This window comes from Octodon degus, unplaced genomic scaffold (genome assembly GCF_000260255.1).
Source record: "Octodon degus isolate 3935 unplaced genomic scaffold, OctDeg1.0 scaffold00056, whole genome shotgun sequence".
Classification (NCBI taxonomy): domain Eukaryota; kingdom Metazoa; phylum Chordata; class Mammalia; order Rodentia; family Octodontidae; genus Octodon; species Octodon degus.
Window position 1 is genome coordinate 12,292,070 of NW_004524632.1, and position 20,168 is coordinate 12,312,237.

The 20,168-nt window shown below is 57.2% G+C and overlaps 4 protein-coding genes across 10 annotated transcripts in view; 2 read left to right on the plus strand and 2 right to left on the minus strand.

Moving 5' to 3' along the window:
• The window catches only part of Eftud2 (elongation factor Tu GTP binding domain containing 2), a 38,041-nt gene extending 31,683 nt beyond the window's left edge, over nucleotides 1–6,358 (minus strand). Inside the window, exons 1-2 of one of the 2 annotated variants that reach the window (XM_023718147.1) lie at nucleotides 6,113–6,358; nucleotides 4,014–4,122 (exon numbers count right to left, since the gene is read on the minus strand). In XM_023718147.1, coding sequence (XP_023573915.1) covers nucleotides 4,014–4,118 — 105 coding nt within the window. In that variant the 5' untranslated portion in view covers nucleotides 4,119–4,122; nucleotides 6,113–6,358. The other variant, XM_023718148.1, reaches the window with a different exon arrangement.
• A 307-nt stretch (nucleotides 6,359–6,665) lies between these two features.
• Nucleotides 6,666–9,974, plus strand: Ccdc103 (coiled-coil domain containing 103). Of its 6 annotated transcripts, none has more exons than XM_023718151.1 (4): nucleotides 6,666–6,711; nucleotides 7,824–7,975; nucleotides 8,342–8,477; nucleotides 9,274–9,974. In XM_023718151.1, exons 2-4 carry the CDS (start codon nucleotides 7,833–7,835, stop codon nucleotides 9,709–9,711), a joined length of 717 nt encoding a protein of 238 aa, XP_023573919.1. In that variant the 5' UTR covers nucleotides 6,666–6,711; nucleotides 7,824–7,832; the 3' UTR covers nucleotides 9,712–9,974. The 6 variants fall into 6 exon arrangements, with proteins under 6 accessions (XP_023573919.1, XP_023573917.1, XP_023573921.1 ...); XM_023718149.1 differs by having other exon boundaries at nucleotides 6,700–6,711; nucleotides 7,676–7,975; XM_023718153.1 differs by having other exon boundaries at nucleotides 6,700–6,711; nucleotides 7,676–7,975; nucleotides 8,342–8,481; nucleotides 9,274–9,411.
• A 236-nt stretch (nucleotides 9,975–10,210) lies between these two features.
• Nucleotides 10,211–11,932, plus strand: LOC101589678 (Ig-like V-type domain-containing protein FAM187A). The gene has a single exon (XM_004633942.2). The coding sequence runs from the start codon at nucleotides 10,671–10,673 to the stop codon at nucleotides 11,913–11,915; it is 1,245 nt and encodes a 414-aa protein (XP_004633999.1). The 5' UTR covers nucleotides 10,211–10,670; the 3' UTR covers nucleotides 11,916–11,932.
• Nucleotides 11,933–13,207: 1,275 nt separating this feature from the next.
• Nucleotides 13,208–18,035, minus strand: Gfap (glial fibrillary acidic protein). Its single transcript, XM_004633943.2, has 9 exons — nucleotides 17,575–18,035; nucleotides 17,125–17,185; nucleotides 16,924–17,019; nucleotides 16,222–16,383; nucleotides 15,479–15,604; nucleotides 15,179–15,399; nucleotides 15,015–15,058; nucleotides 13,552–13,637; nucleotides 13,208–13,272 (listed from the first exon to the last, which is right to left on the minus strand). Exons 1-9 carry the CDS (start codon nucleotides 18,033–18,035, stop codon nucleotides 13,231–13,233), a joined length of 1,299 nt encoding a protein of 432 aa, XP_004634000.1. The 3' UTR covers nucleotides 13,208–13,230.
• Between the last annotated feature and the right edge of the window lie 2,133 nt (nucleotides 18,036–20,168).

Consider the following 20,168-nt stretch of genomic DNA (forward strand, 5'->3'; position numbering starts at 1 on the left):
GTACTAGTCTTATGAACCTCCCTTCACCATCTTTCCCAGTCACTGATAGATGGCTAAAAAGGACAGACCCAGACACAAGACGCCTAGGATCCCACAAGCTCTCTGGGCTCACCATTCACTGACCCTCATTCAATCAATCTCATAGGTTCCAGCCTGAGCACAAGCTGCTAAATTATCATGGGCCTCATTCAACATGGCCAAATCCCAAAAATAAGTTTATCTTCCCAATGACCACTTCCTCCTTCTTCTCCACCCCAGTCCTGGACACCTTTTCTGCCCACACAAGGGGCACCCAATCGGCTCCTTGCGTGTCACTCAGCCTGCCCCTCAGAGTCCGCCCCCAGCAAAGATCCATAAAGGCTCAGCCTTCCTGCCTCAGGCCGGAGGACCCCCATCTCCCTTGGATTCTCTCCATGCCGTCCTCACTAAGGACTCTTCTATCCCCTTTTTTTTTTACTTTTGTCTCTCTGCCGGGCCACTGAAACCCCACACAATCAGCGAGGGCTCCAGGGAGTTGCAGGCACTGAGCCCTGCCCTCTTCCTAAGACCAGCAGGGTCTGCAGTGGAGAAGCTGCAGAAGACAAGGGACCCTTACCATCAACTACTCCCATAATGAGAAAACGTCTTTACAAAGATTTTTAAAAAATATTTAGTTATTTAGTTATTTGATACAGGATCTCACTACACAGCTTGGACTTATAGAGCCTCCTGCCCCAGCCTCCCCAGCACTGGGGTTATAGGTACACACCACTACACCCAGTTCTGGTGGCTGGCCCAGGGTTCTGAGTGCCTGCAATACCAAGGATTGAACCCGAGGCTTTGCATTTGCCAGGCCGGTGCAAGAACCAAAACAAGGGCCGGCCAAACAGCTCAGCAGATTAAAGGCCTGCTTAGGCACATTCAGGGACCAGTCTGGTCCACCCCAGGGCATGCTGAGCCAGCAACTGAGACTGGGTGTAGTGGTGCACGCCTGTAATCCCAGCACTTGGGAGGCTGAAAACAGGAGTCTGATCTACATAGCAAGACCCTATAGACCCTGCAGCCCCTGTACCAAATACATGAACAAAAAAGAAGAAAAAATACATTAAAAAAAAAAAAAGAAAGAAACAAAACAAGCTAGCATCAGTGAAAGACTCCCAAGGCCTTGCTCAGAGTAAAGACAGGCTGTGTTGGGGTTGCAATGTAGTTCAGTGGTCAACTGTGTGCCCAGCGTGCACGAGGCCCTGGGTTCCACCACCACACCACATTAAGAAGCACAACAAGGGGCCAGGGAGATGGTTCAGTGGAATAAGTGTTTCCCTGGCAAGCGCAAGGGCCTGAGTTCAACCTCTGGTTCCGCAAAAAAAAAAAAAAAAAAAAAAAAGAAGCACAACACAAGATACATCTGTAGCCTAAGGCTGAATCTTGTCAGGATAACCTTCCTTCTGGGGCTCACACCCACCCCCCTGAAGTGTTCATTCAACTGTCCACAGTCCCTTCCGCACTCTCACTTACTGAGCCAAACACAGCTCCCTCCTTCTTAAGCGCGTGAGTCACCTCGCTCTACATTCCCAGGCCCCTTTCTAAGGCAGGGTCTCTCTCAAGGAGGTGACTGACTGGCTCATGCTTGAGCTTGTGATCCTCCCACTGCAGCTCCCAGGGTGCCGGGACTTTGCACCTGCTCCACCACAGACTCCCAGTTTCTGAAAAGTGTCCAGTGGCTCAGTTCACCCCACAAGGCCAAATCACTGGGGCCCACAGGTCTGAACACACCTCGGGCTAAAAACTGGCCCGCATCCAGACAGCTTCAATTTTCTTCCAGGGTGTACTCTGTGTTCCTTACTTTAAAAAACACTTCTGTGCTACAGAAAAGAGTAGCCTGTTCTGCTATATCTGAGTAACAGACTCCCCAAGCCCCACTAAGCACAGCTAAGCAGTGAGCCCTCGGCGTTGTGATCACTCTGCTGAACAATTCACAAACACATTAGGTAAGCGCAGGAGCCAGGGTTCGATCCCTGGCACCACATGCTGCGCCAGCCCCACCCCTAGGTGTGCTGAGCCAGTGACGGAGTCCGGGCGTGGTGGCGTGCACCTATAATCCCAGCACTTGGGAGGCAGAGATCAGGAGGATCACCACTAATGTGGGCTGTGTAGTGAGACCCTGCACAAAAAAGGGGGGGGGGGCAGGGAGATGGCTCAACAGAATAAGCGCTTGCTTGGCAAGCGCAAGGGCCTGAGTTCAATCCCCGGTTCTGTGGGGGAAAAAAAAATTCACAAACACAGAAGCTGAGGCAAGAATACCCCAAGTTTGAGGCCAGCCTGGGAACTTCATCAAATCCTGTCTCAAAAAAGGACCAGGTTGGTAGTGTCTCCTGAGTCTGAGACCACTCTCAACTACATAGTGAGTTCAAGACCACCCTAAACGACACAGTTAGACCCTGTCTCAATAAATAATAAAAAAGGACACATAGCATGCATAAGGTCCTAGATTCCATCTCCAGTACTGAAAATCAATCAACTAATCAACAGAACTAAGTTCATCTTTTTTTAAAAAATGTATTTAGTGGGGCTGGAGAGATGGCTCAGTGGTCTAAGGCACCTACTTAGAACAAGCTTGGCAAAGCATCAGGGACCACGGTTCAATCCCCCAGCACCACATGCCAGCCAGCCCCGCCCCCTGGTGGGCTGAGCTGGCCACACACACACACACTCTCTCTCTCTCTCAAATAAATAAAAATTTAAAAAAAAAAAAAATGTATTTAGTGGGGATGGCTCAGTAGAATAAGTGCTTCCCTGGAAAGCGCAAGGGCCTGAGTTCAATCCCGAGTTCCGCCAAAAAAAAATAAAATAAAATATATTTAGGACAGGGTCTACAGGGTCTCACTACATAGATCAGACTCCTGTTTTCAGCCTCCCAAGTGCTGGGATTACAGTCGCATGTCACCATGCCCAGTCTCAGCTGCCATCTCAGTGCGCCACAGGGGTGGGGCCAGCAGGGCACGCCAGGGATCAAACCCCAACCGCTGCGCTCTGCCTAAGCAGGCACTTGAGTCCACTGAGCTATCTGACGGGCCCAGAACTAAGTTCACCTTGACTGTATTCAATGTTTAGGAAAAAATACTTCATTTCCTTGAACCTCCGCTTATCCATCTATACAGCGGGGCTCCATTAAAATAAAAATAAACAAAAACACAAAAGCCACCTTTGGTGCCCTTCTCAAGCCTCAGACCATTCTGGACTTCATGCTCCATGGCCCTCTGCATGGCAGTGTTCTCACAGCCTTTAAGAACCCTCACACATGAGGGAGCTCCCAGGGCAGATGCACTTGGAAAAGCTGACCATCAGGTCCATACTGGAAATCTGCATGACTGACAAAAGACACTTCGGGAGCAGGTGAGATGGTGGATTAAGTGCCTACTCTGGCTACTGCAGGGACCAGGATTATGATCCCCAGTCCTTGCACCCTGGGCGCACTGAACCAGTGACCGGGTCTGGGCGTGGTAGCACAAATCTGTAATCTTAGCACTGGGGAAGCTGAAAACAGGAGGACTCTCATGGAGTCTGAGCTGCAGAGTGAGACCCTGTACCAACCAAATACAAAGTGGAAAAAAAAAAAAAAAAGACACTTTAAACAAAGTAAGATTCATACCACATAAATAAGGGCTCAGATTATAAAATTATCTCATCTATGAAACTATTCTAAACACTCTTTTGGAATTTGAGCAGCTAAATTTTTTGGCGTCAGTGTAAGGTCACAGTAAATAAAAAGGCAACGTTAGGGATGGACATATGGTATTATGGGAACATGATACTTCATTCCTTGTTTTACTGTTTTGTTTTCCATTTTAAGACTGGGTCTCAATATGTAGTCCAGGCTGGCTTTGAACTTGCTATGTAGGTCAGGCTGGGCTTAAACTCAAGACAACCTTCCTGCCTCAGCTTCCTGAGTTCTGGGATTACTGGTGTGCGTCACCATGCCTGGCTTAATTTCTTATTTTCAAACAGATGAAAAAAAAACAATGTATTTCCAATACCTCATCAAGATCCTTAGTTTCTCTGCCCAATTCGTCATCATCTTCATCAGAATCAAGTTCTGGTCCAATGTAATTCCCAAACTCATCGTACAAGTCAGTATCCATGCTGCTGAAATTCACAGACAACAGTTAGGCTCTGGCAAGGTCACCACGTGCTGAGGCACACCCCCACGCTTCTCATCGTCCGGCCACCATATCTTTGCACACCTCTTCTCCAAGCGTAACTCTTGACTGAGCCCCTGAAAATTTCACTTTCCCGAATTACTCTCTTCCAGTTCTTTTTCAGTCAATGCTTCCACATAACCACAAAATCAGAAAATATCACATATTTGCATGTATAAGTACTTGTTAAGTCTATCCTTTCAATCTAAAACAGCTCCCTCTTCTCTTTCCCGTGCTACCAGAGAATGAGCGGCAAATGATTTCAATTTGTCCCACGAGGGGTGAGGCTGACTTTGATCCCTTGACTAGGGTGTTTGCCTCTTCACTGTACTCATCTTCCCCGTGTAATTAACTAACACTGTGTATTTTCTCCACTTCAACTACTGAATCCTATTCACAGGAACAGTTCTGGGTTTTTTGGTTTTTCTTGAAATAGGGTCGCACTGTGTAGTTCAGGCTGGCCTTTTAACTTGCTATGTAATCCAGGGTGACCTAGAGTTCACAGTGATCCTCTTGCCTCAGGCTCCTGAGTGCTGGAATTACAAATATATGGCTCTCAAGAACAATTTTTTGTTGTTTTTGTATTTTGGACAGGGTCTACAGGGTCTCACTGCATAGACCGGACTCATAGCAATCCTCCTGTGTTACAGCGCACAGGGGGCCCGGGGATTGAACACAGGGTAAGCCTGCCTAAACCGGTGCCTTAATCTCCTGAGCTATTTGGCCCGCCCTTCACAAGAACAGTTTAAATGTTACCTCTTTCAAGTCTTCCCAGATCCTCTATTCATTTTCTAAGCTATTATAACCTCGTGCACTTTTACCAGCATTAATTCTTTCCTGAACAATAGTGAACGGTACTAATTACCCTCACCAACTCAACAATTTGTCAGTAACGACCAACAGGCTACAGGTTGGGGTGTACCCTAGACCAAGGCCTGGAGCTAAAGTGTAGATTCAAATTTTATCTTCATCACTAACAGTATGTAGCTTCAGATAATTTACTTCCCTTTCCACATGCTTACTTAGCTGGAAAATGGAGTGAATAATCCTCACTGCATAAAAAATCGTGAGGGTTGGCTATGGTGGCTTTCCTCACAACAGCTCACCATTGTCCTCCAGGGCATACTTTTAGCTGGCTTTTTCCTCTTTCACTCAGCCCAAGCTCACACTGCAGACATAGTTTCTCTCTCACTCTTTACTCCTTTTTTAAACACACACTGTCAGTGTTAAAAAAAAATTATGAGACTTAAGTAAAATACCCCGTGAAAGGAATCACACACACACACACACACACACACACACACACACACACACCGGTCCTACCAGCGTTAGGTGGCATTATTTCGGGCCAATGTTGAAAGACTAGTATTTTATACCTTCGCCTCCCCATTAGAGACGAAAGCACTTGTCATTAAAAATAAGTTATCTGGGGCTGGTGAGATGGCTCAGTGGTCTAAAGCACCTACTTGGAACAAGCTTAGCAGAGCACAGAGACGGCGGTTCAATCCCCCAGCACCACATGCCAGCCAGCCCTGCCCCCTGGTGGGCTGAGCTGGCCACACACACACACGCACACACATAAATTTAAAAAAATCCGAAACGTAAGTTATCACGGAATCTTCCCTGTGCCTTTGTACTTCCCAACGGACACCATCTCTGCTCAACCCCCACCTCGAGTCCCACGCGGCGACTACCAAGCCTCTGCCCATCTCAGGTCTCCGACCTCGCCAGGCTGGGCGCCACCCCGCCCCGGTCACTCGGGAGCCCCTCGCGCTCTCGCCAACCCCCCTTGCAGCGCGTTACCGACACCACCAGCAGCCGACAGACGCTTCTTACTAGTTTCTCACCCACGGCCCCAGCTGCGATTTCGGCAAGGACGCTGCTTCCTCAGGACAGCGCCCGACACTAAACAGGCCTGTTCCGCAGGCGTAACGGACCTTCGGCAGAGAGAAGGCCCAGAGCAGTGCGGGCGAGGACCGGACAGTCCGGGCCGGGCCGCCGGGGAACGCGGGGCGGCGAGCGGGGCGTGCGGCGCGCCTTCGGTCTTTCCCGCCCAAGGCCTCAACGTGTCACCCGGAAGGGACGACGCGCGCGTGGCGCCTCCTCCAGAGCTAACGTTCCCGGACGTACGGCCCGCCCGCCCACGCCCCGCGCCGCTCACCTCCCGAGGCCTCGCTGCCCCGAGCGCCCGAGCCCGCCGCCGAGGCCGCGCTTCCGCCCCACGCCGCGACGACGTGCGCCCGGCGCCCGCGCCCGCCGCCAGGAAGGACCCCGCGTCGCCCAGTCCCTGCCTGAAACCGGCTCCGAAAACTGCCCCGCGGAGGCAGGGACTGAACGGCGGCGTTTTAGGCCCACAAACGAAGGCGTGGGATGAGTCAAAGAATTTGGGTCGGCGCGGGCGCGAATCTGAGCAGGCGCCCCGAGGCCACTCTAGGCGGGGGCTTTCCGGTCGTCACGTGGGCGGGCTGGTGGCCCAGTTGCTAGGCAACCCCTGCTGCCGGCTGTGGCGCGAGCCCGGCTGCTCTCTGGTCTTTAGGTATCGCGGGATCCCTAAAGAAAACAAGGCTGGGGCTGCTGGGGTGAAGGCCCGCGGGCTGGGTGATGAGGAAGGAGTGCGGTTCTGCTCACTGGATGACTGGGCAGGGCCCAGAACTGGACGCGAGCCGCCGCACCCGAGTCCAGTCGCTGGCCAGCCCGGGCGTCTTCTGGGCGTTTGACTTCCTCAGTTGGGAGAGGGCTGACCGGGGATGGACTGCAGACCTCCTGCCCCGGAGCTGTGCGGGACTAAACCACAGAATTCAGCTCGACTTGCCAGGAGTCTGGGCTTCACAGAGGTCTCGTAACAAGTAAATAAACGCCAGAGCCGTAGAGATTCCTTATAGAAAGGACCAGTCATGGGGCCGGGGAGCTGGCTCAGGAGAATAAGCGCTTGCCCGGCAAGCTCAAGGGCCTGAGTTCAATCCCCGGTTCCGCAAAAAAAAAAGGACCAGTGAGTCTCGGGTACCCGGAGGGTACAGAGCCAAGGGGCGGAGCGATGCGGCTCCCGGGGCTCGGGTACCTCCAGCCTCGGCCACCAGAGGCGTGGGGGCGTGGCACTCCTTCCTCGGTCCCTGCTGCTGGTTTTCCTTCTCAGTCCTTGCCTCTGTTTGAATGAAAAACAGCCTCCATTAGAAGCACTTACAGCTGAAATTGTATTCTCGGGCACCAGGTACCTAACAAAAGAGCTGCTTTTGTGTGAGTTCCTCTTTGACCACAACTCGCTATGTGGAAGAAGGAAGCAACTGAATTCTAGAGTCCAAATGCCGCCTCAGCTGAGGTGCCAGAATTGTTGTGGTTACTGTTTTACCTAGGGTGTGGCACGTGTTAAGCTAAATTGTACCTCCAGCCCGTAAAGTATTTTCATAGCTGTGGAACAAAGTGCGGGCAGGGGTCTAGCTACTCTGAAAGCCAAGATGTATCTTATGTAAGTCCTTGGTATTTATTGCAGTTTGTATTAGCAGAATAGAAAGCCAGATTTTTGTAGCCCTCTGCAAGACAAGTGTCGGAGTGCCTTGGGGTGGTTCTGAGTTCCGGCAGGCAGCCCAGAGGCCTCCCCTCGTCTCTCTGATGCTGAACCCTCACCCTTCCGCCCTCCCTTCGCCCACCCAGGCGAGAGCCATGGAAAGGAATGGCGCGGTCGACTTCAAAGCTTTGGAGAAAGAGCTGCGGGCGGCACTTGCTGCTGATGAGAAGTATGAGCGGGAGAACGCTGCCAAGTTTCGGGCTGTGGCGCAGAAGGTGCCCTCCTATGAAGACTTCAGGTTGGCTCCCTGCCGCTCTCCCCAAGCCCTGGGGTTCTGGCGGCAGAAGGAGGGTGGACAGCAGCACGCGGAAGTCAGCCTCCGCGGACGTCTGCCGGGCGCGGTCTGGGCCTGGGGACCTCCACCTGTCCTCGCTGTTGTTCTCTTTTTGAGACAGGGTCTTCCTATGCAGTTCAAGCAGGCTTTGAACTCATGTAACCCAAGCAAGCCTCCTGCCTCAGCCTCCCAAGTGCTGGGATGACATGCATGCGCCACACCCTGTCTTTGCTGTTGTTCTTGTCACTGAGTTCCGCCTACAGGCTGGTTGTCTCAGACCCACAGCCACAATGTTAACTTCACCCTCCAGTGTCTGTCGCTTGCCCATAGGAATATCGTCCTTGCGTCACATCTAAAGCCACTAGAGCGGAAGGACAAGATGGGTGGAAAGCGAACTGTGCCCTGGAACTGTCACGCTACTCAGGGAAAAACCTTGCAGGAGCATGTGGCCACGGAAATGCCCCAGGCAGGCAAGGCCCCGCCCACCACCCTTAAGCCCCGGCCCCACCCAACTCTGTCCCACAGCCTCAGCTGTCGCTTTGCGAGGCAATTCTCCTTTATGGCTCAGGATAATCCGACTGAATCAGGATTCGTCCTCCATCCCAGAAGGAAAAGTGGCCAGCACTTGGCAGGGCTCCTGGATGGGGGCAGAAAAGTCAGAGGCGGGCGAGGCAGGTCTTATGTCAGTCCTCAGACTTTTATTCTCAGATGAGATCTGGATTGCACTGCCTTGGTCCAGGGGGCAGACAGGGTAGCATTCCTGCTGCAGATTTGCTTTTTTTCCCCTGTATTTTAAGGAAGGGTGTTCAGGGTCTCTCTACTAGATTGGGCTTGTAGAGATTCTCCTGTTTACAGCCTCCTAAGAGCTGGGATTACAGGCGCAAGTCCCTAGGCCCAGTCTCAATTGCAGTCTCAGTGTGCCCTGGGGGCAGGGCCGGCTCGGCAGGCCCAGGGATCAAACTCTTGGCCTCTGCGCCTGCTTGCAGACACTTTAATCCGCTGGAGCTATTTGGCCAGTCTTCCTGCTGCAAATTTGGAAGAGGCCCCGCCAGCCCAGACCTTGAGGTGCTCACCTCTGGTGGGGTGCTGTCCACTCCTCTACCCTTCTCATAGTAAACCCCAGTTTCCTCTGAAGGCCAGCACTGTGTCCCCCTCACAAGTAGGAGCCCTAGGTCCCCTCTTCTTGTTATTTTGTCTCACACTGAGGCCCATGGGTAGCACAGTCGGACAAGCCCTGGGCCCCTTTACCTCCTGTGCTGCAGGAGGAGGCGCCCTTCCAGCCTGGGACCTCGGCAGAGTTCTACCGTGACTGGAGGCGACGCTTGCGGAGTGGACCAGAGCGTTACCAGGCCCTGCTGCAGCTCGGGGGCCCCCGGCTAGGGTGCCTCTTCCAGACGGATGTGGGGTTTGGACTCCTTGGAGAGCTGCTGGAGACCCTGGCCAATCATGTGAGGCCAGCTGACCGGGCAGCCGTGCTGGGGGTCCTCCACAGCCTGGCGGGCACTGGGCGCTTCCGCCTGAACCTGAGCCTGCTGAGCCTCTCCGAGCGCGAGTGCTGCCAAGCCCTGTTCCAGAAACTGCAGGCCATGGGTGCCCCCGGGGCCAGGACAGGGCAGGAGGTGCTTGGTGGGGGGCAGCAGGGTACAGAGCCAGAGCAGGACCTGCTGCAGGAGCTGTGGGTGCTCTACCAGCTCCACTAAAGCTTGGCCAGCCCTGTGGCCCAGGAGTCACCATGACACCTTTGGTGTGGCTTGGGGTTTCTGCCTACTTCCCTCCTCAACTGGGCATTTTCAGAGTAAACGCTGGAATGGAGTCTTACCGTTTCTCAGTTCTTCAGTGTCCGCTCCCTCCCCTTTTCTGATTCAGAGGGCCAAGCCCAGGACATTTGCACTGAGCTGGGCCTCCAGTGCCTCTTATTTTTACTTTTTAATTTTGAGGCAGGGTCTAACTAAGTCACCAAGTTGCCCAGTTGATTTTCCTGCATCAGCCTCCCAGAGTTTCTGGGGTTACAGGCACACACACCATTACCCCACTTGGGTATTTCAAGTTGTGTCAATACACAGGGCCAGGGCCAGGGCTCAGTAGAATAAGTGCTTGCCTGGCCAGCACAAGGGCTTGAGTTCAATCCTCGGTTCTGCCAAAAAAAAAAAAAAAAGAAAGAAAAATACACAGGTCCACCAAAAGTGCAGGACCCTGGAAGGAGGCTCGCTTCCCTCTGTGTATTAAGAGCTATGAACCAGAATATTTACAACCCTAGGCCAAGGTCAAAAGCTCCTTTCTTTGAGGTGCAGAGTTTGTGCCTTTGGTTTATGTGTGGCCCGAGGCCCTGTGCTGGGCAGGGACGCCCTCCCCTCGCCCCAAAGGTGATGAAAGGGAGGTTTCTTGGGGAGGCCCAGCGCCCTGCCGCACTCTGAGCCTCGGCCCATTCTTGGCTGGCACCAACGTTCTGCGAGGTAAGCAGGGCTGGTTCTAGAATGACCAGGCCCGGAACGCGAGGGGCTACGTGTGCCTGCTGGGAAGGAGGCACCCAGGCTCTAGCTGCTTGCCATGCAGCTGGCTTCTTTTCTGGGCTCACGCTGTATTCCCCCCTAGGCAGTGATTTCCGGAAGCACCCGCGGTCTGGGTGGCCCGCTCTCCTTCCCTCAGGCACCCCTGCCCCATGGGTCCGACTCGTGTTGCTGTGCTTCTGCGGGCCTGGGCCATGCTCAAGGCCTTTGAGGTCATGGAGAAGGAGAACATCTTCCAGAAGACTCCCTGTCCTGCCTTCCTGATGTTCGACAATGCTGCCTACCTGGCCGACATGAGCTTTGAGCTGCCCTGCCACTGCAAGCCCGAGCAGGTGCTGTCAGTGGTCTGGTTCCACCAGAAGCACCTGGGCAGTGGCCACACCCAGGTGCTCACAGACTTTGACGGGCAGCTGTTGAGGGAAGCTGCGCAGGTGCGCATGGGCAGCAACGTGCTGGCCCGCTTCAGCATCCGCATGTTCAGCCTGCTGGTGTACCGTGCACAGCCTGAAGACTCCGGCCTGTACTTCTGTGGCACCCACCAGGGCGACTACTTCTATGCCTATGATGTGGACATCCAGAGCAGCGAGGGGCTGGTAGCTGCCTTTGAGGACAGGGGCCAAGAGCCCTCTGTGGACGAGCGGCATGGGGGTCTCCGCCTCTTTACCGCCTTCTGGGAGTGGACGCCCTGTGACCGCTGTGGGGTGCGTGGGGAGCAGTGGCGCTTGGGGCTGTGCTATCTACAGAGCCCAAACCTCCCACCACGGTACCACACAGCGCCACCTGGTGTGGTATCCTGTGGCTCTCAGGCTGTGCCCAGGGGCCTCCGAGCTATGGCCATGGCCCATGCTCCCGAGCTGCTGGTGCGGAGCTGCCAGGTCCCCTGCACCAACCAGAGCCGGGTCCGCGAGGGCATCCTCACACTCTACAGCTATGTGTCCAGGCGGGGCAGCAGGCCCTGGCTGCCTCGGGTGCCCATCCAGTTCCACCAGCAGAGACTGGGCCATGGGCTCATCCTCTCCTGCCCCGGGGCGCGGCCTGAGCATGCAGTGGCCTGGGACAAGGACCGCCAGCCCCTGTACCACACCCAGTACCTGAAAGGTATTAACAGGTCCATGCGGGTGTTCATTGACCATGGCCACCAGCTGCACATCCGCTTTGCCCAGCGGAGTGACCGTGGCACCTACTACTGCTGGCGCCAGGGTACACGGGTAGCAGGCATCCGGCTGGGCGTGACAGCCCGGGGGCACTACCCAGCCTCACTCTCGGACCCTGAGACCCGCTCTGCCCTGCGCCTAGCCCTGCTCAGCTACCTGTTCCTGGCGGCCGTCTTCATTGCTGTCCACCTCTGCCGCTCCTGCTGCTACTTACTCCGCTGTTGTCCAGACTTGTCCCCCTAGGTCCCCGCCCCTCAGCCCTGCAGCCTCTGTGCTCCTCCCTCTGTGGTGGTTGGTGTGCAGGACACCATGGTGTCCATGGTGGGGCAGACCCATTGGTCACCACCTGCTTCCCAGTTTTGTGGTCTGAGGCCTGATCTGGGGCCGAGGTTGGAAGGGATGGAGCCAGCATGTGTGTCGTGCTCAGCCCCGAGAAGGGGCATAAACAGTGCTCTGCAGTGACTGCTGGAGCTGCTGGTATCTTTGGGGACTGCTGAGGGGCTTTGGGGAGGAGGGCATGGGGGGAGCTGGCCAAGGCCTCCTGGCTTCCTCCTGGCATCCTCTGGGATGGTGACCAGTGAAGGGTGGAGGGAGACCCAGGCCTTCCCTGGGCCAAGCAGTGCAGCTAGGGTGAGGGGTGCAGCTTCTGGTGGGGTTCCAGACCCGGGGGAGGGGGCAGCCTCTCCTGGGAACAGACCAGAGACCACTCAGAAGGTGGAAAGTAAAGAAGCACAGCAAGGTCTTTTTATTTTTCTGGGCAGGTGAGGGGTGGGTGGTAGTGGAAGCAGGAAGGGAAGGTGGATAGCTGGTGTGGCGAGGGGAGGAGGGGCACGGGGGACATCAGCCCTCCGCAGAGCAGAGTTCTGCAAGGAAGAGGGCATGCAGGGCAGCTGCGGAGCTGAGTGGCTACACTGGGACGGCGGCCTCTCCTGATTCCCTCCCACATGTCACTTCCTCAGCTCCCACCACAACCCCATGTAGCCCTGACCAGCAGCCCACGCCCTCACCCAGCCAGGTGTCCTCTGGGGTTTGGCCTCTCTGAACCCACTCCTGGGGCGGCAGCACCCCACTCCTCCCCAGCACCCTCCTCCTGCACTTCCTGTGCTCCTAGAGCCAGGTCCCTGCTCCACGTCCTGAAACCACACTTGGGCCTCGCAGGCCAGGGCTCCGTCCCGTGCCCACCAGGGCTGCAGCACTGTCTGCTGTTCCCAGGCGGCCAGGGCCCTTCTAGAAAGCAGGCGTACGGCCTTGAATGGGGATGCCCGTCTCAGCAGTTCTGATTCCCCTCTAGCACTAGCTCTGACAACAGCTGCTATAATGATAGGATGTGACTTCCTGTCCCACCTGCGTCTGCCTGCCCACTTCTAACCGTGCCACCGGCCTCACCCTCCCATCTGCCCTGTGGGAAGAGCACTGTTAGTTGAAGATGCTGGGTGCTGGGTGCTGGGCAGGCCTAGTGTGACCTTGTGGCATACTGGTGTGGAGAGGGCATGGGGGTGGCCAGCCTGGCAGGGATTAGCTACAGAGGACTGGCTGCCCTCACTCCACAGCCCTGGCCTCACATGGCGTCCTTGTGCTCCTGCTTGGACTCCTTAATGACCTGCAGGGAACAGTAGGCCCCACGCGGCCGTGAGGGACTCGCACAGACCCTAGTCCCCGCCAGCCTAGGTCTGCTCATGAGGGGCTACGGTCACCCCGCCAGTGAGCTGAAATCCCACCTGCACATGCACACTAGTGGTGCTGGAAGGCGTGCGGGGACAGGGACACCAGGGGCCCTCTCCCATTCCTTGCATGTGTGGGTTCCTGCTCCCTCCCTGGTGCCTCTCGCCTAGGCAGCACCAGCCCTGCAGTGGGGGAAGGGTGGGGCTCGGGGCCTCACCTCCCCATCACGCATCTCTACCGTCTTGACCACGATGTTCCTCTTGAGGTGGCCTTCGGACACGGACTTGGTGTCCAGGCTGGTTTCTGCAGGCAGAGAAGAAGCTTTCATGACCAGCTGCCCCATGCCCCGCTCCCATTATGGCCTCAGCTTGGTGGGCTCCAGGCTGAGCCACCTGAGGGGCTGCGCCTGCTCTGTGCTGTCCTCGGGCTACTGTCTTTAGCTCTGGCACCCTGCTTCCTGACAGCACAGCGGTGTGCCAGGGATGGAGCAGTGGGCATGGAAACCTGGCAGACGAGCTGAGTCCCAGCACATGACTCCCAGTCCCCACCTGGCCTGCTTACTCCTGGCCAAGGGGGTGGCCATGCCTGCTGCCTGGGCACACGAGGGAGTGCTGTGCTCTGTCAGACCCTGTGGTGTTGGTGCTCAGTATGCATCAGCCTCTTCCTGACCCGTTGCCTGTCACCCATCTGCACCTGGGGACCCCAGTGGTCCAACAGAGCAGGGCCACCCCAGCTAGCTGGGCCACACTGGCCTCCCTGAGCTAGGCCTTGGCTCGCGTGCTGCCAGTCCTCCGGAATCCTGCCCCAATCGGGGGCTGGTCTTTTTTCTTCTCTAAGTACTATTTGAGGGACACAGAACAACAAAATTAATTTAGCCCCCACCCCCGAGAGAAGGGAGAGAGAAAGGGCAGGTCACTGGCCACTGTCACTGACACCGCAACCAAGTACAGGGAAGAAAGCTTTGCTCTTGCAAGAGCTGCAGCTGGAGAGAAGCAACCCACCAGGCTGACTCAGCGCCGGGCCGGGCCTCGGGCACAGGTGGTCAGCGGGCAGAATGGCACAGCCCGGCTGGGTGACCATGGCTTCCCGAGACGGGAGGAAAGGCCAGAGCTGGTGCCCGCCCGTGGCCCTGAGCGCTTGACCTGGACACCGGGCAGCCAGCCGTGCTCGACAGTCACCAACCCTGCGAGGGGACCCTACAGTCGGCCTCCAACAGTTCCCGGTTTGGTCACAAGGTCCCTGGGAAGCATGACTGTGCTGGGCCTCTAGGAGATACCCGGGAGGAGGGGCTGGGGGGCTGGGAGGATGGCAACAACGTGCACTCCAGCCCTGCTGTGAGGGGCGCTAACCGAGAGCCGGCGGCTCTGTCTACATTCTGCAGGCCCTGCACTGGGATAACAAGCATGGTGAGCCTTTTGAGGTGTCTGGTGACCTCGTGGACCTCCCCTTCTGTGGCGCCTTTGCCTCCTGCAGCAACAAGCAGTTAAGAAACAGAAACACAAACCAACCCAAGGCGGGCTCCACCCTGCCCTGCCAAGGAGCAGGTGGGAGCCCCCGCAGGGCTGGGATGCTGTGGTGGCCAGGATCTGCGTTGGTTGTGAGGGCCCTGGGACAGTGCTGACCAGCCCCAGTCCAGCCTGGGCAGGACGGGAAAACCCCCATCCCAGGGTCACCGCTGACCTCGGATCTGCAGGTTTGAGAAGGTCTGCACAGGAATGGTGATTCTGGAGGACAGAGAGGGCCGGATGAGCAACTGGCTGGGGTCACCCAGCGGGGGAGCCTGTGTCTAAGGTGACTTGGTCCTGGCAGCACGGTTCAGATGCCCTCCCGGTGGGCTGGCTCACCGGCTCTCCTCGCCCTCCAGCAGCTTCCGGTAGGTGGCAATCTCAATGTCCAGGGCCAGCTTGACCCTGAGCAGCTCCTGGTACTCCTGCAGGTGCCGGGCCATCTCGTCCTTGAGGCCCCGGCTCTCCTCCTCGAGCCGCGCCAGCGCCTCCTGGTAGCCAGATGCCTCTCGAGCATGGCGTTCCTCCTGTTCCCGCATCTGGCGCTCTAGGGACTCGTTCTACGGGACAGGATGATGTCCCTGGAGGCGGATGGCCCAGGGTGCCAGGTCCTGCTGTGTCCCCAGCCCCCAGGCTCACCGTGCCCCGCAGGGACTCCAGGTCACAGGTCAGGGCCTGCAGCTGGCGCCGATAGTCGTTGGCCTCGTGCTTGGCCTGGCGTAGCAGCTCGGCATTGCGGGCAGCTGCATCTGTGAGGTCCGTGAACTGGACAAGGAGAGAGAGGCTCATGTTGGGTGGGGGCTGCAGGGCTGGGGCAGGAAGTCTCTGTCCCCTCCCCAGACTGGACTCCGTGTCCCACCGCACCACCAGGCCAGGACTTCCTGAGCTCATCTCCTCAGCCTGCAGCTGCTAGCCCTGCCCAGCTCCAGTGCCCCCCCCCCCGCCCTGGCCACTCCTGGGTATCAACCTGCCTGGTGGGCACCCAGTGACACTGTATAGGGCGAAGGTCACATCTGCCTGTCAGTGGCCCTCTGCATCCCTGACACACGGCAGGCATTTAGTGGCCAGGACTCGGATAGCAGAGGCATGGAGAGCTTGCACTCTCAGGGGCTGGAGGCCCCGTTGTCCCTCAGGAAGCCTGCAATGGTGGGCAGGGTACTTAGTCTCTGGGTGTCAGTTCTGGTCTGTCACAGGGCCATGCGTCACAGGGAGATGGCCAGCGCTGCCCAGTAACGTTGGTCAGAGACAGCCCGCAGCAGAGATGGCAGCCATGATGCCGCGTGCTCTGGGGTGCGCCAGTTGCTCCTGGCCTAGGTGAAGCCCCAGCCCGCACCTGGGGAGGTCACAGCCTAGAGCTGTCTCGCCCATCGCCCAAGTCCTACCTTGGAGCGGTACCACTCCTCTGCCTCCTGCATGTTGCTGGAGGCCGCGGCCTCGTACTGTGTGCGGATCTCCCTCAGGGCTGCTGTGAGGTCAGGCTTGGTCATGTCCATCTCCACATGGACCTGCTGCCTGGCCAGCTGTTCCTGGAGCTCCCGCACCTCCTGGCCAGGGAGGGAGAAGCGCCAGGCCTCAGCCCCAGCATCCCACAGGGAGCCTCAGCCTCCAGCTGCAGGCTGACGCAAGGAGCTGGTGTCCATGGACGCGTATCTGTGTTCACCAGCTGTGGGGGCGTCCCCGGGCTCTAGGGCCTGACCCAGAGCTCAGTAGGACCTTTTCATTTTATGAATGGCCCTCATCATGACGGAGGCAGATGGAGTCTGAGAGGCTAAAAGTGCTGTGACTTGGCAATCCTTGACCTCTGGGGCTCAGGGGTCTCTATGTATGAGAGGAGCTGTGGGGTTCCTGCCTCAGGGCCTCAAGCTTCTGCACCCTTGTGTGGGGTCAAGGGCTGCTTTGGGCTGGGCTCCCTGCCTTTAGCCCCACCTCTCCGCCCTGATTTGTCTGTCTCTGGGTCTCTCTGTCTTTGGGTCTGGGTCTCTTCTGTCTCTGTCCCCAAGACTCTCTGTCTCAGTCTCTGGGTGTCTCTGTCTCTTTCTCTTAGGCTCTCTATCCAGAGCCTCCTTTCTCCATCCCAGCCTCACCTCCTCGTGGACCTTCCTCAGGAACCGGATCTCCTCCTCCAGGGACTCGATTTTCCTCTCCAGGTCCAGGCGGGCCAGTGTGGCATCGTCAGCTTCCTGGGGTAGCAGAGGCTGCAACTGCTCTGACCCAGCCCCTCCACCCAGGTCCACCGGCCTCACCCCTTCCCGTGTGACAGTGCCCAGCCACCTCACTGCCCTGACCTGTCTGTAGCTGGCCAGGCTGTTCTCGGCCTCCAGCCGCATGGTGGCTTCATCCTGGAGCCTAGGGGGTGTGGGGAGGTCCATGGCCCTGGGTCCAGGTGTCTGTCAGAGACCCAGGGCCACGGAGTGGCAGGAGGGGAGGCTCAAGGGGACCTGTGTGTATAGCCCTGGGGTTTTCCCAGTTTCATTTCCATCTCTGCCTTATGGCTGTGCAGATCAAAGTGCCTTGGGGAGGGTCAGAGGCCTGTGACTGGCACACCTGATTCTGCACCCAGCCCGGCTGCTTTCTCCTCAGGGATGCTGCCTTCTCCTCCTGCCACCCGCCTTATAGACCCAGGTGCAGAGGAGACCCCAGCCCAGCTTCCACAACCCAGGCCCCCCAGATGGGGAGGGGCTGGCTCCAGGAGGGACCTGTGTTCCGCCCCTGGTGCCCCCTGCTGCCACCCTTACTTCTGCTGCAGGGTGCCCAGGTCCTGGGCCAGGTTGTCACGCTCCACCTCAAGCCGGGCACTGCCAGCTGTGAGCTGGTCCAGCCGCAGCCTGAGCTCCCGCAGCTCGGCCTGATAGACATCAGCCAGCCGAGTGGGCTCTGCAGCCCGCAGCTGGTTCAGCTCCATGGCCAGCGCCTTGTTCTGCTGCTCCAGGAAGCGGACCTTCTCAATGTAGCTGGCAAAGCGGTCGTTGAGCTCCATCATCTGGGCCCGCTCGCTGGCCCGTGTCTCCTTGAAGCCAGCGTTGAGAGCCCCAGCCATTGAGAAGTCCACCCGGGCAGGGACTGGGGGTGACATCCAGGCCAGGGCCGGGCGGAGGCCAGGACCTGGGCGGCGTGTGGCCCCCAGGCCTCCAACCACAGTCTCCGAGGAGGAGACATAGGAGCGGCGGGCAGAGGACAACACGCGTCTGCGCTCCATCCTGCAGCCCACAGGTCCAGTCTGCAAGGGCTTTATGGAGCCCAGGCTAGGCTGGCTGTGCCAGGCTGCCCAGCAACGCCCCTGGCATGGCCTGAGGGGGTGGGGCTGGGCCGGGGCCAGGCCCATGGGGCTGCTGTGCTCAGGGGCAGTGCTTTCCAAACAGGAGCCCCCGCCTGGCAGGGTGCTGGGGCTGGGCAGGGACCACACAGCAGGGAGACTCTCTCCAAGACACTGGGTCAATAGAGGCCTGATGTCCTCTGACCTGCCTCATTTTGTTTTGCTATACTGGGGATTGAGCCCAGGGGTGCTCTATCACTGAGCTATGTTCCCACCCACCCTCCTTGGATGTATTTTTTGAGACAGGATCTCGATGTGTAGCTCAGGGTGGTCTTGAGCTCACAATGTAGCCCAGGCAGGTCTCCAACACATGGTGATCCTCCTGCCTCAGCCTCCTGAGTACTGGGATTACAGACATGCACCACCATGCCCAGCTCCCACCCCTTTTTAAACCTTTATTTTGAGGCAGGTTCTCACTAAGCTGTCCAGTCTGGTCTCAAATTTGCAATCCTCCTGCCTCCACCTCCAAGTAGCTGGGGTTATGGGCATGTACCACCGCAGCTGGTTCTCTGCTTTAGATGGCATAAGCTGGAGCCCCTGACTCAACTCCCCTCTGTGCCCACAAAGGCAGTCTGGGGAGCCTCACACACGGTCCTGGCTGAGCCCCAGACTGTACACAGACCCCTGTCTCGCTCTCTCCTCTGTGCTAGGCCTGGGCTGTGGGGGAGAGGATAGGGGTGAACCAGGTCTCCAGATGTCACAAAAGAAAGAGGGGCAGCTTCTTCCTCCTCCCACTTACCTCCCTGTATCCCCAAAGCCAGGTCTTAGCCCACAAAGTGGTTCCAAGTGACCTGGCAGCACCAGTGGTGCCTGTCTTTGTGGTACTGTTTCCCTGGTCACCAACCCACTCCCCTCAGTCCTGGACCTTCAGTGGGGGGCTGTGTCTGGGAACCAGAGCCGCTGCTCCATCCAAGGTGAGTGAGGGGTGAGTGGTTACAGAGGCCCTACTACCTCAGGACCCAGCCAGCACCTCAGTGTCTGTGCCCTTCAGCTCTTGAGAAGCAGAGACCCGCGTGCACACGTACACGTGCCCTGCACGCGCACACATACACAGGCAACAGGCTCACTCTACCTCCCCTGGGCCCAGCCTCCGCCTCCCGGGGCCCCCACTGTCCCTGAACCTGGGTCCACTGAATGGCCTTTGTTCCCCACTGTCAGGCACCACAGGCCAAGGCTGCCCAGGGCATGCACGAGTGTGTGTACACGTGTGCACACGCTTCTATCCCATGACCCTGCGTGTCAGGTGGTGCTGTGAGCCCCCTCCAGTCTTCCCGGAATGAGTCTGAGGGCCAAGGGAAGCGGGCTGTGTGCCCACCCAGGCCATTGTGTCTGTGCCAGGCTGAGTCACCAGCGGGCGCCAGAAGGGCTGTGGCTGGCCCAGTGCTGCCAGGCTGGGGACAGCCGGAGCCTGCGGCCCCCACCCCAGAGCACCTCTGGCCCAGCTACCCACCCAGCCAGGGTGGGGAGGAGAGAGAAGGCCACTTGCAGCACCCCCCCCCAGCCCCTGGGACAGACCCAGCTTCCAGGGGCCCCAGGAGGGAGCTGGTGGCAGTCTCTGAGAGGCCAGGGACCGAGGCTCCGCCCTCACCCACACTTAGCCACCATGATTTCCCCAACTCATCCTTACCTTTTTTTTTTTTCAAAATCACACTGTAACAAAAAAAAAAAAAAAAAAAATCAGAAAATGAAGATAAGCAATACAGAAGGATTTAATTATCCATACTTTTGCCACATGGAGATAGACACTACCAGATTTTTTTTTTGAAACATATAAATTTTTTTTTCAAAGTAGACTCGTGCTGTAGAAATTATTTTGCAATTTGCTTTTCTAACTCAACAATCTGCTGTGCACACCGTTCCACACCAATAAATAGCCGCCTCCGCCGTCCTGGTGACAGCTGTGTGGTTTCCCCTGGGTGCATCCCTGTCATAGGGCCCCTGGTCTGCCAGTGATGCCTCCAACTGTGCTGGGTGGATGCGGCCCTGGAACCAGGTGGCCCAGCCTCTGCCTCCCGG

Excerpts from the sequence above, each read along its gene's own strand:
- Ccdc103 (XM_023718149.1), top strand. The coding sequence starts at position 7,782 with ATGCTGAACCCTCACCCTTCCGCCCTCCCTTCGCCCACCCAGGCGAGA. Across the intron at positions 7,976-8,341 it reads CCCTCCTATGAAGACTTCAG|GAATATCGTCCTTGCGTCAC; the intron begins GTTGGCTCCCTG and ends GCTTGCCCATAG. Across the intron at positions 8,478-9,273 it reads TGGCCACGGAAATGCCCCAG|GAGGAGGCGCCCTTCCAGCC; the intron begins GCAGGCAAGGCC and ends CCTGTGCTGCAG.
- LOC101589678 (XM_004633942.2), top strand. The coding sequence starts at position 10,671 with ATGGGTCCGACTCGTGTTGCTGTGCTTCTGCGGGCCTGGGCCATGCTC.
- Gfap (XM_004633943.2), bottom strand. The coding sequence starts at position 18,035 with ATGGAGCGCAGACGCGTGTTGTCCTCTGCCCGCCGCTCCTATGTCTCC. Across the intron at positions 15,059-15,178 it reads CTGGAGGGCGAGGAGAGCCG|AATCACCATTCCTGTGCAGA; the intron begins GTGAGCCAGCCC and ends TCTGTCCTCCAG. Across the intron at positions 13,273-13,551 it reads TAGAGATGCGTGATGGGGAG|GTCATTAAGGAGTCCAAGCA; the intron begins GTGAGGCCCCGA and ends TGTTCCCTGCAG.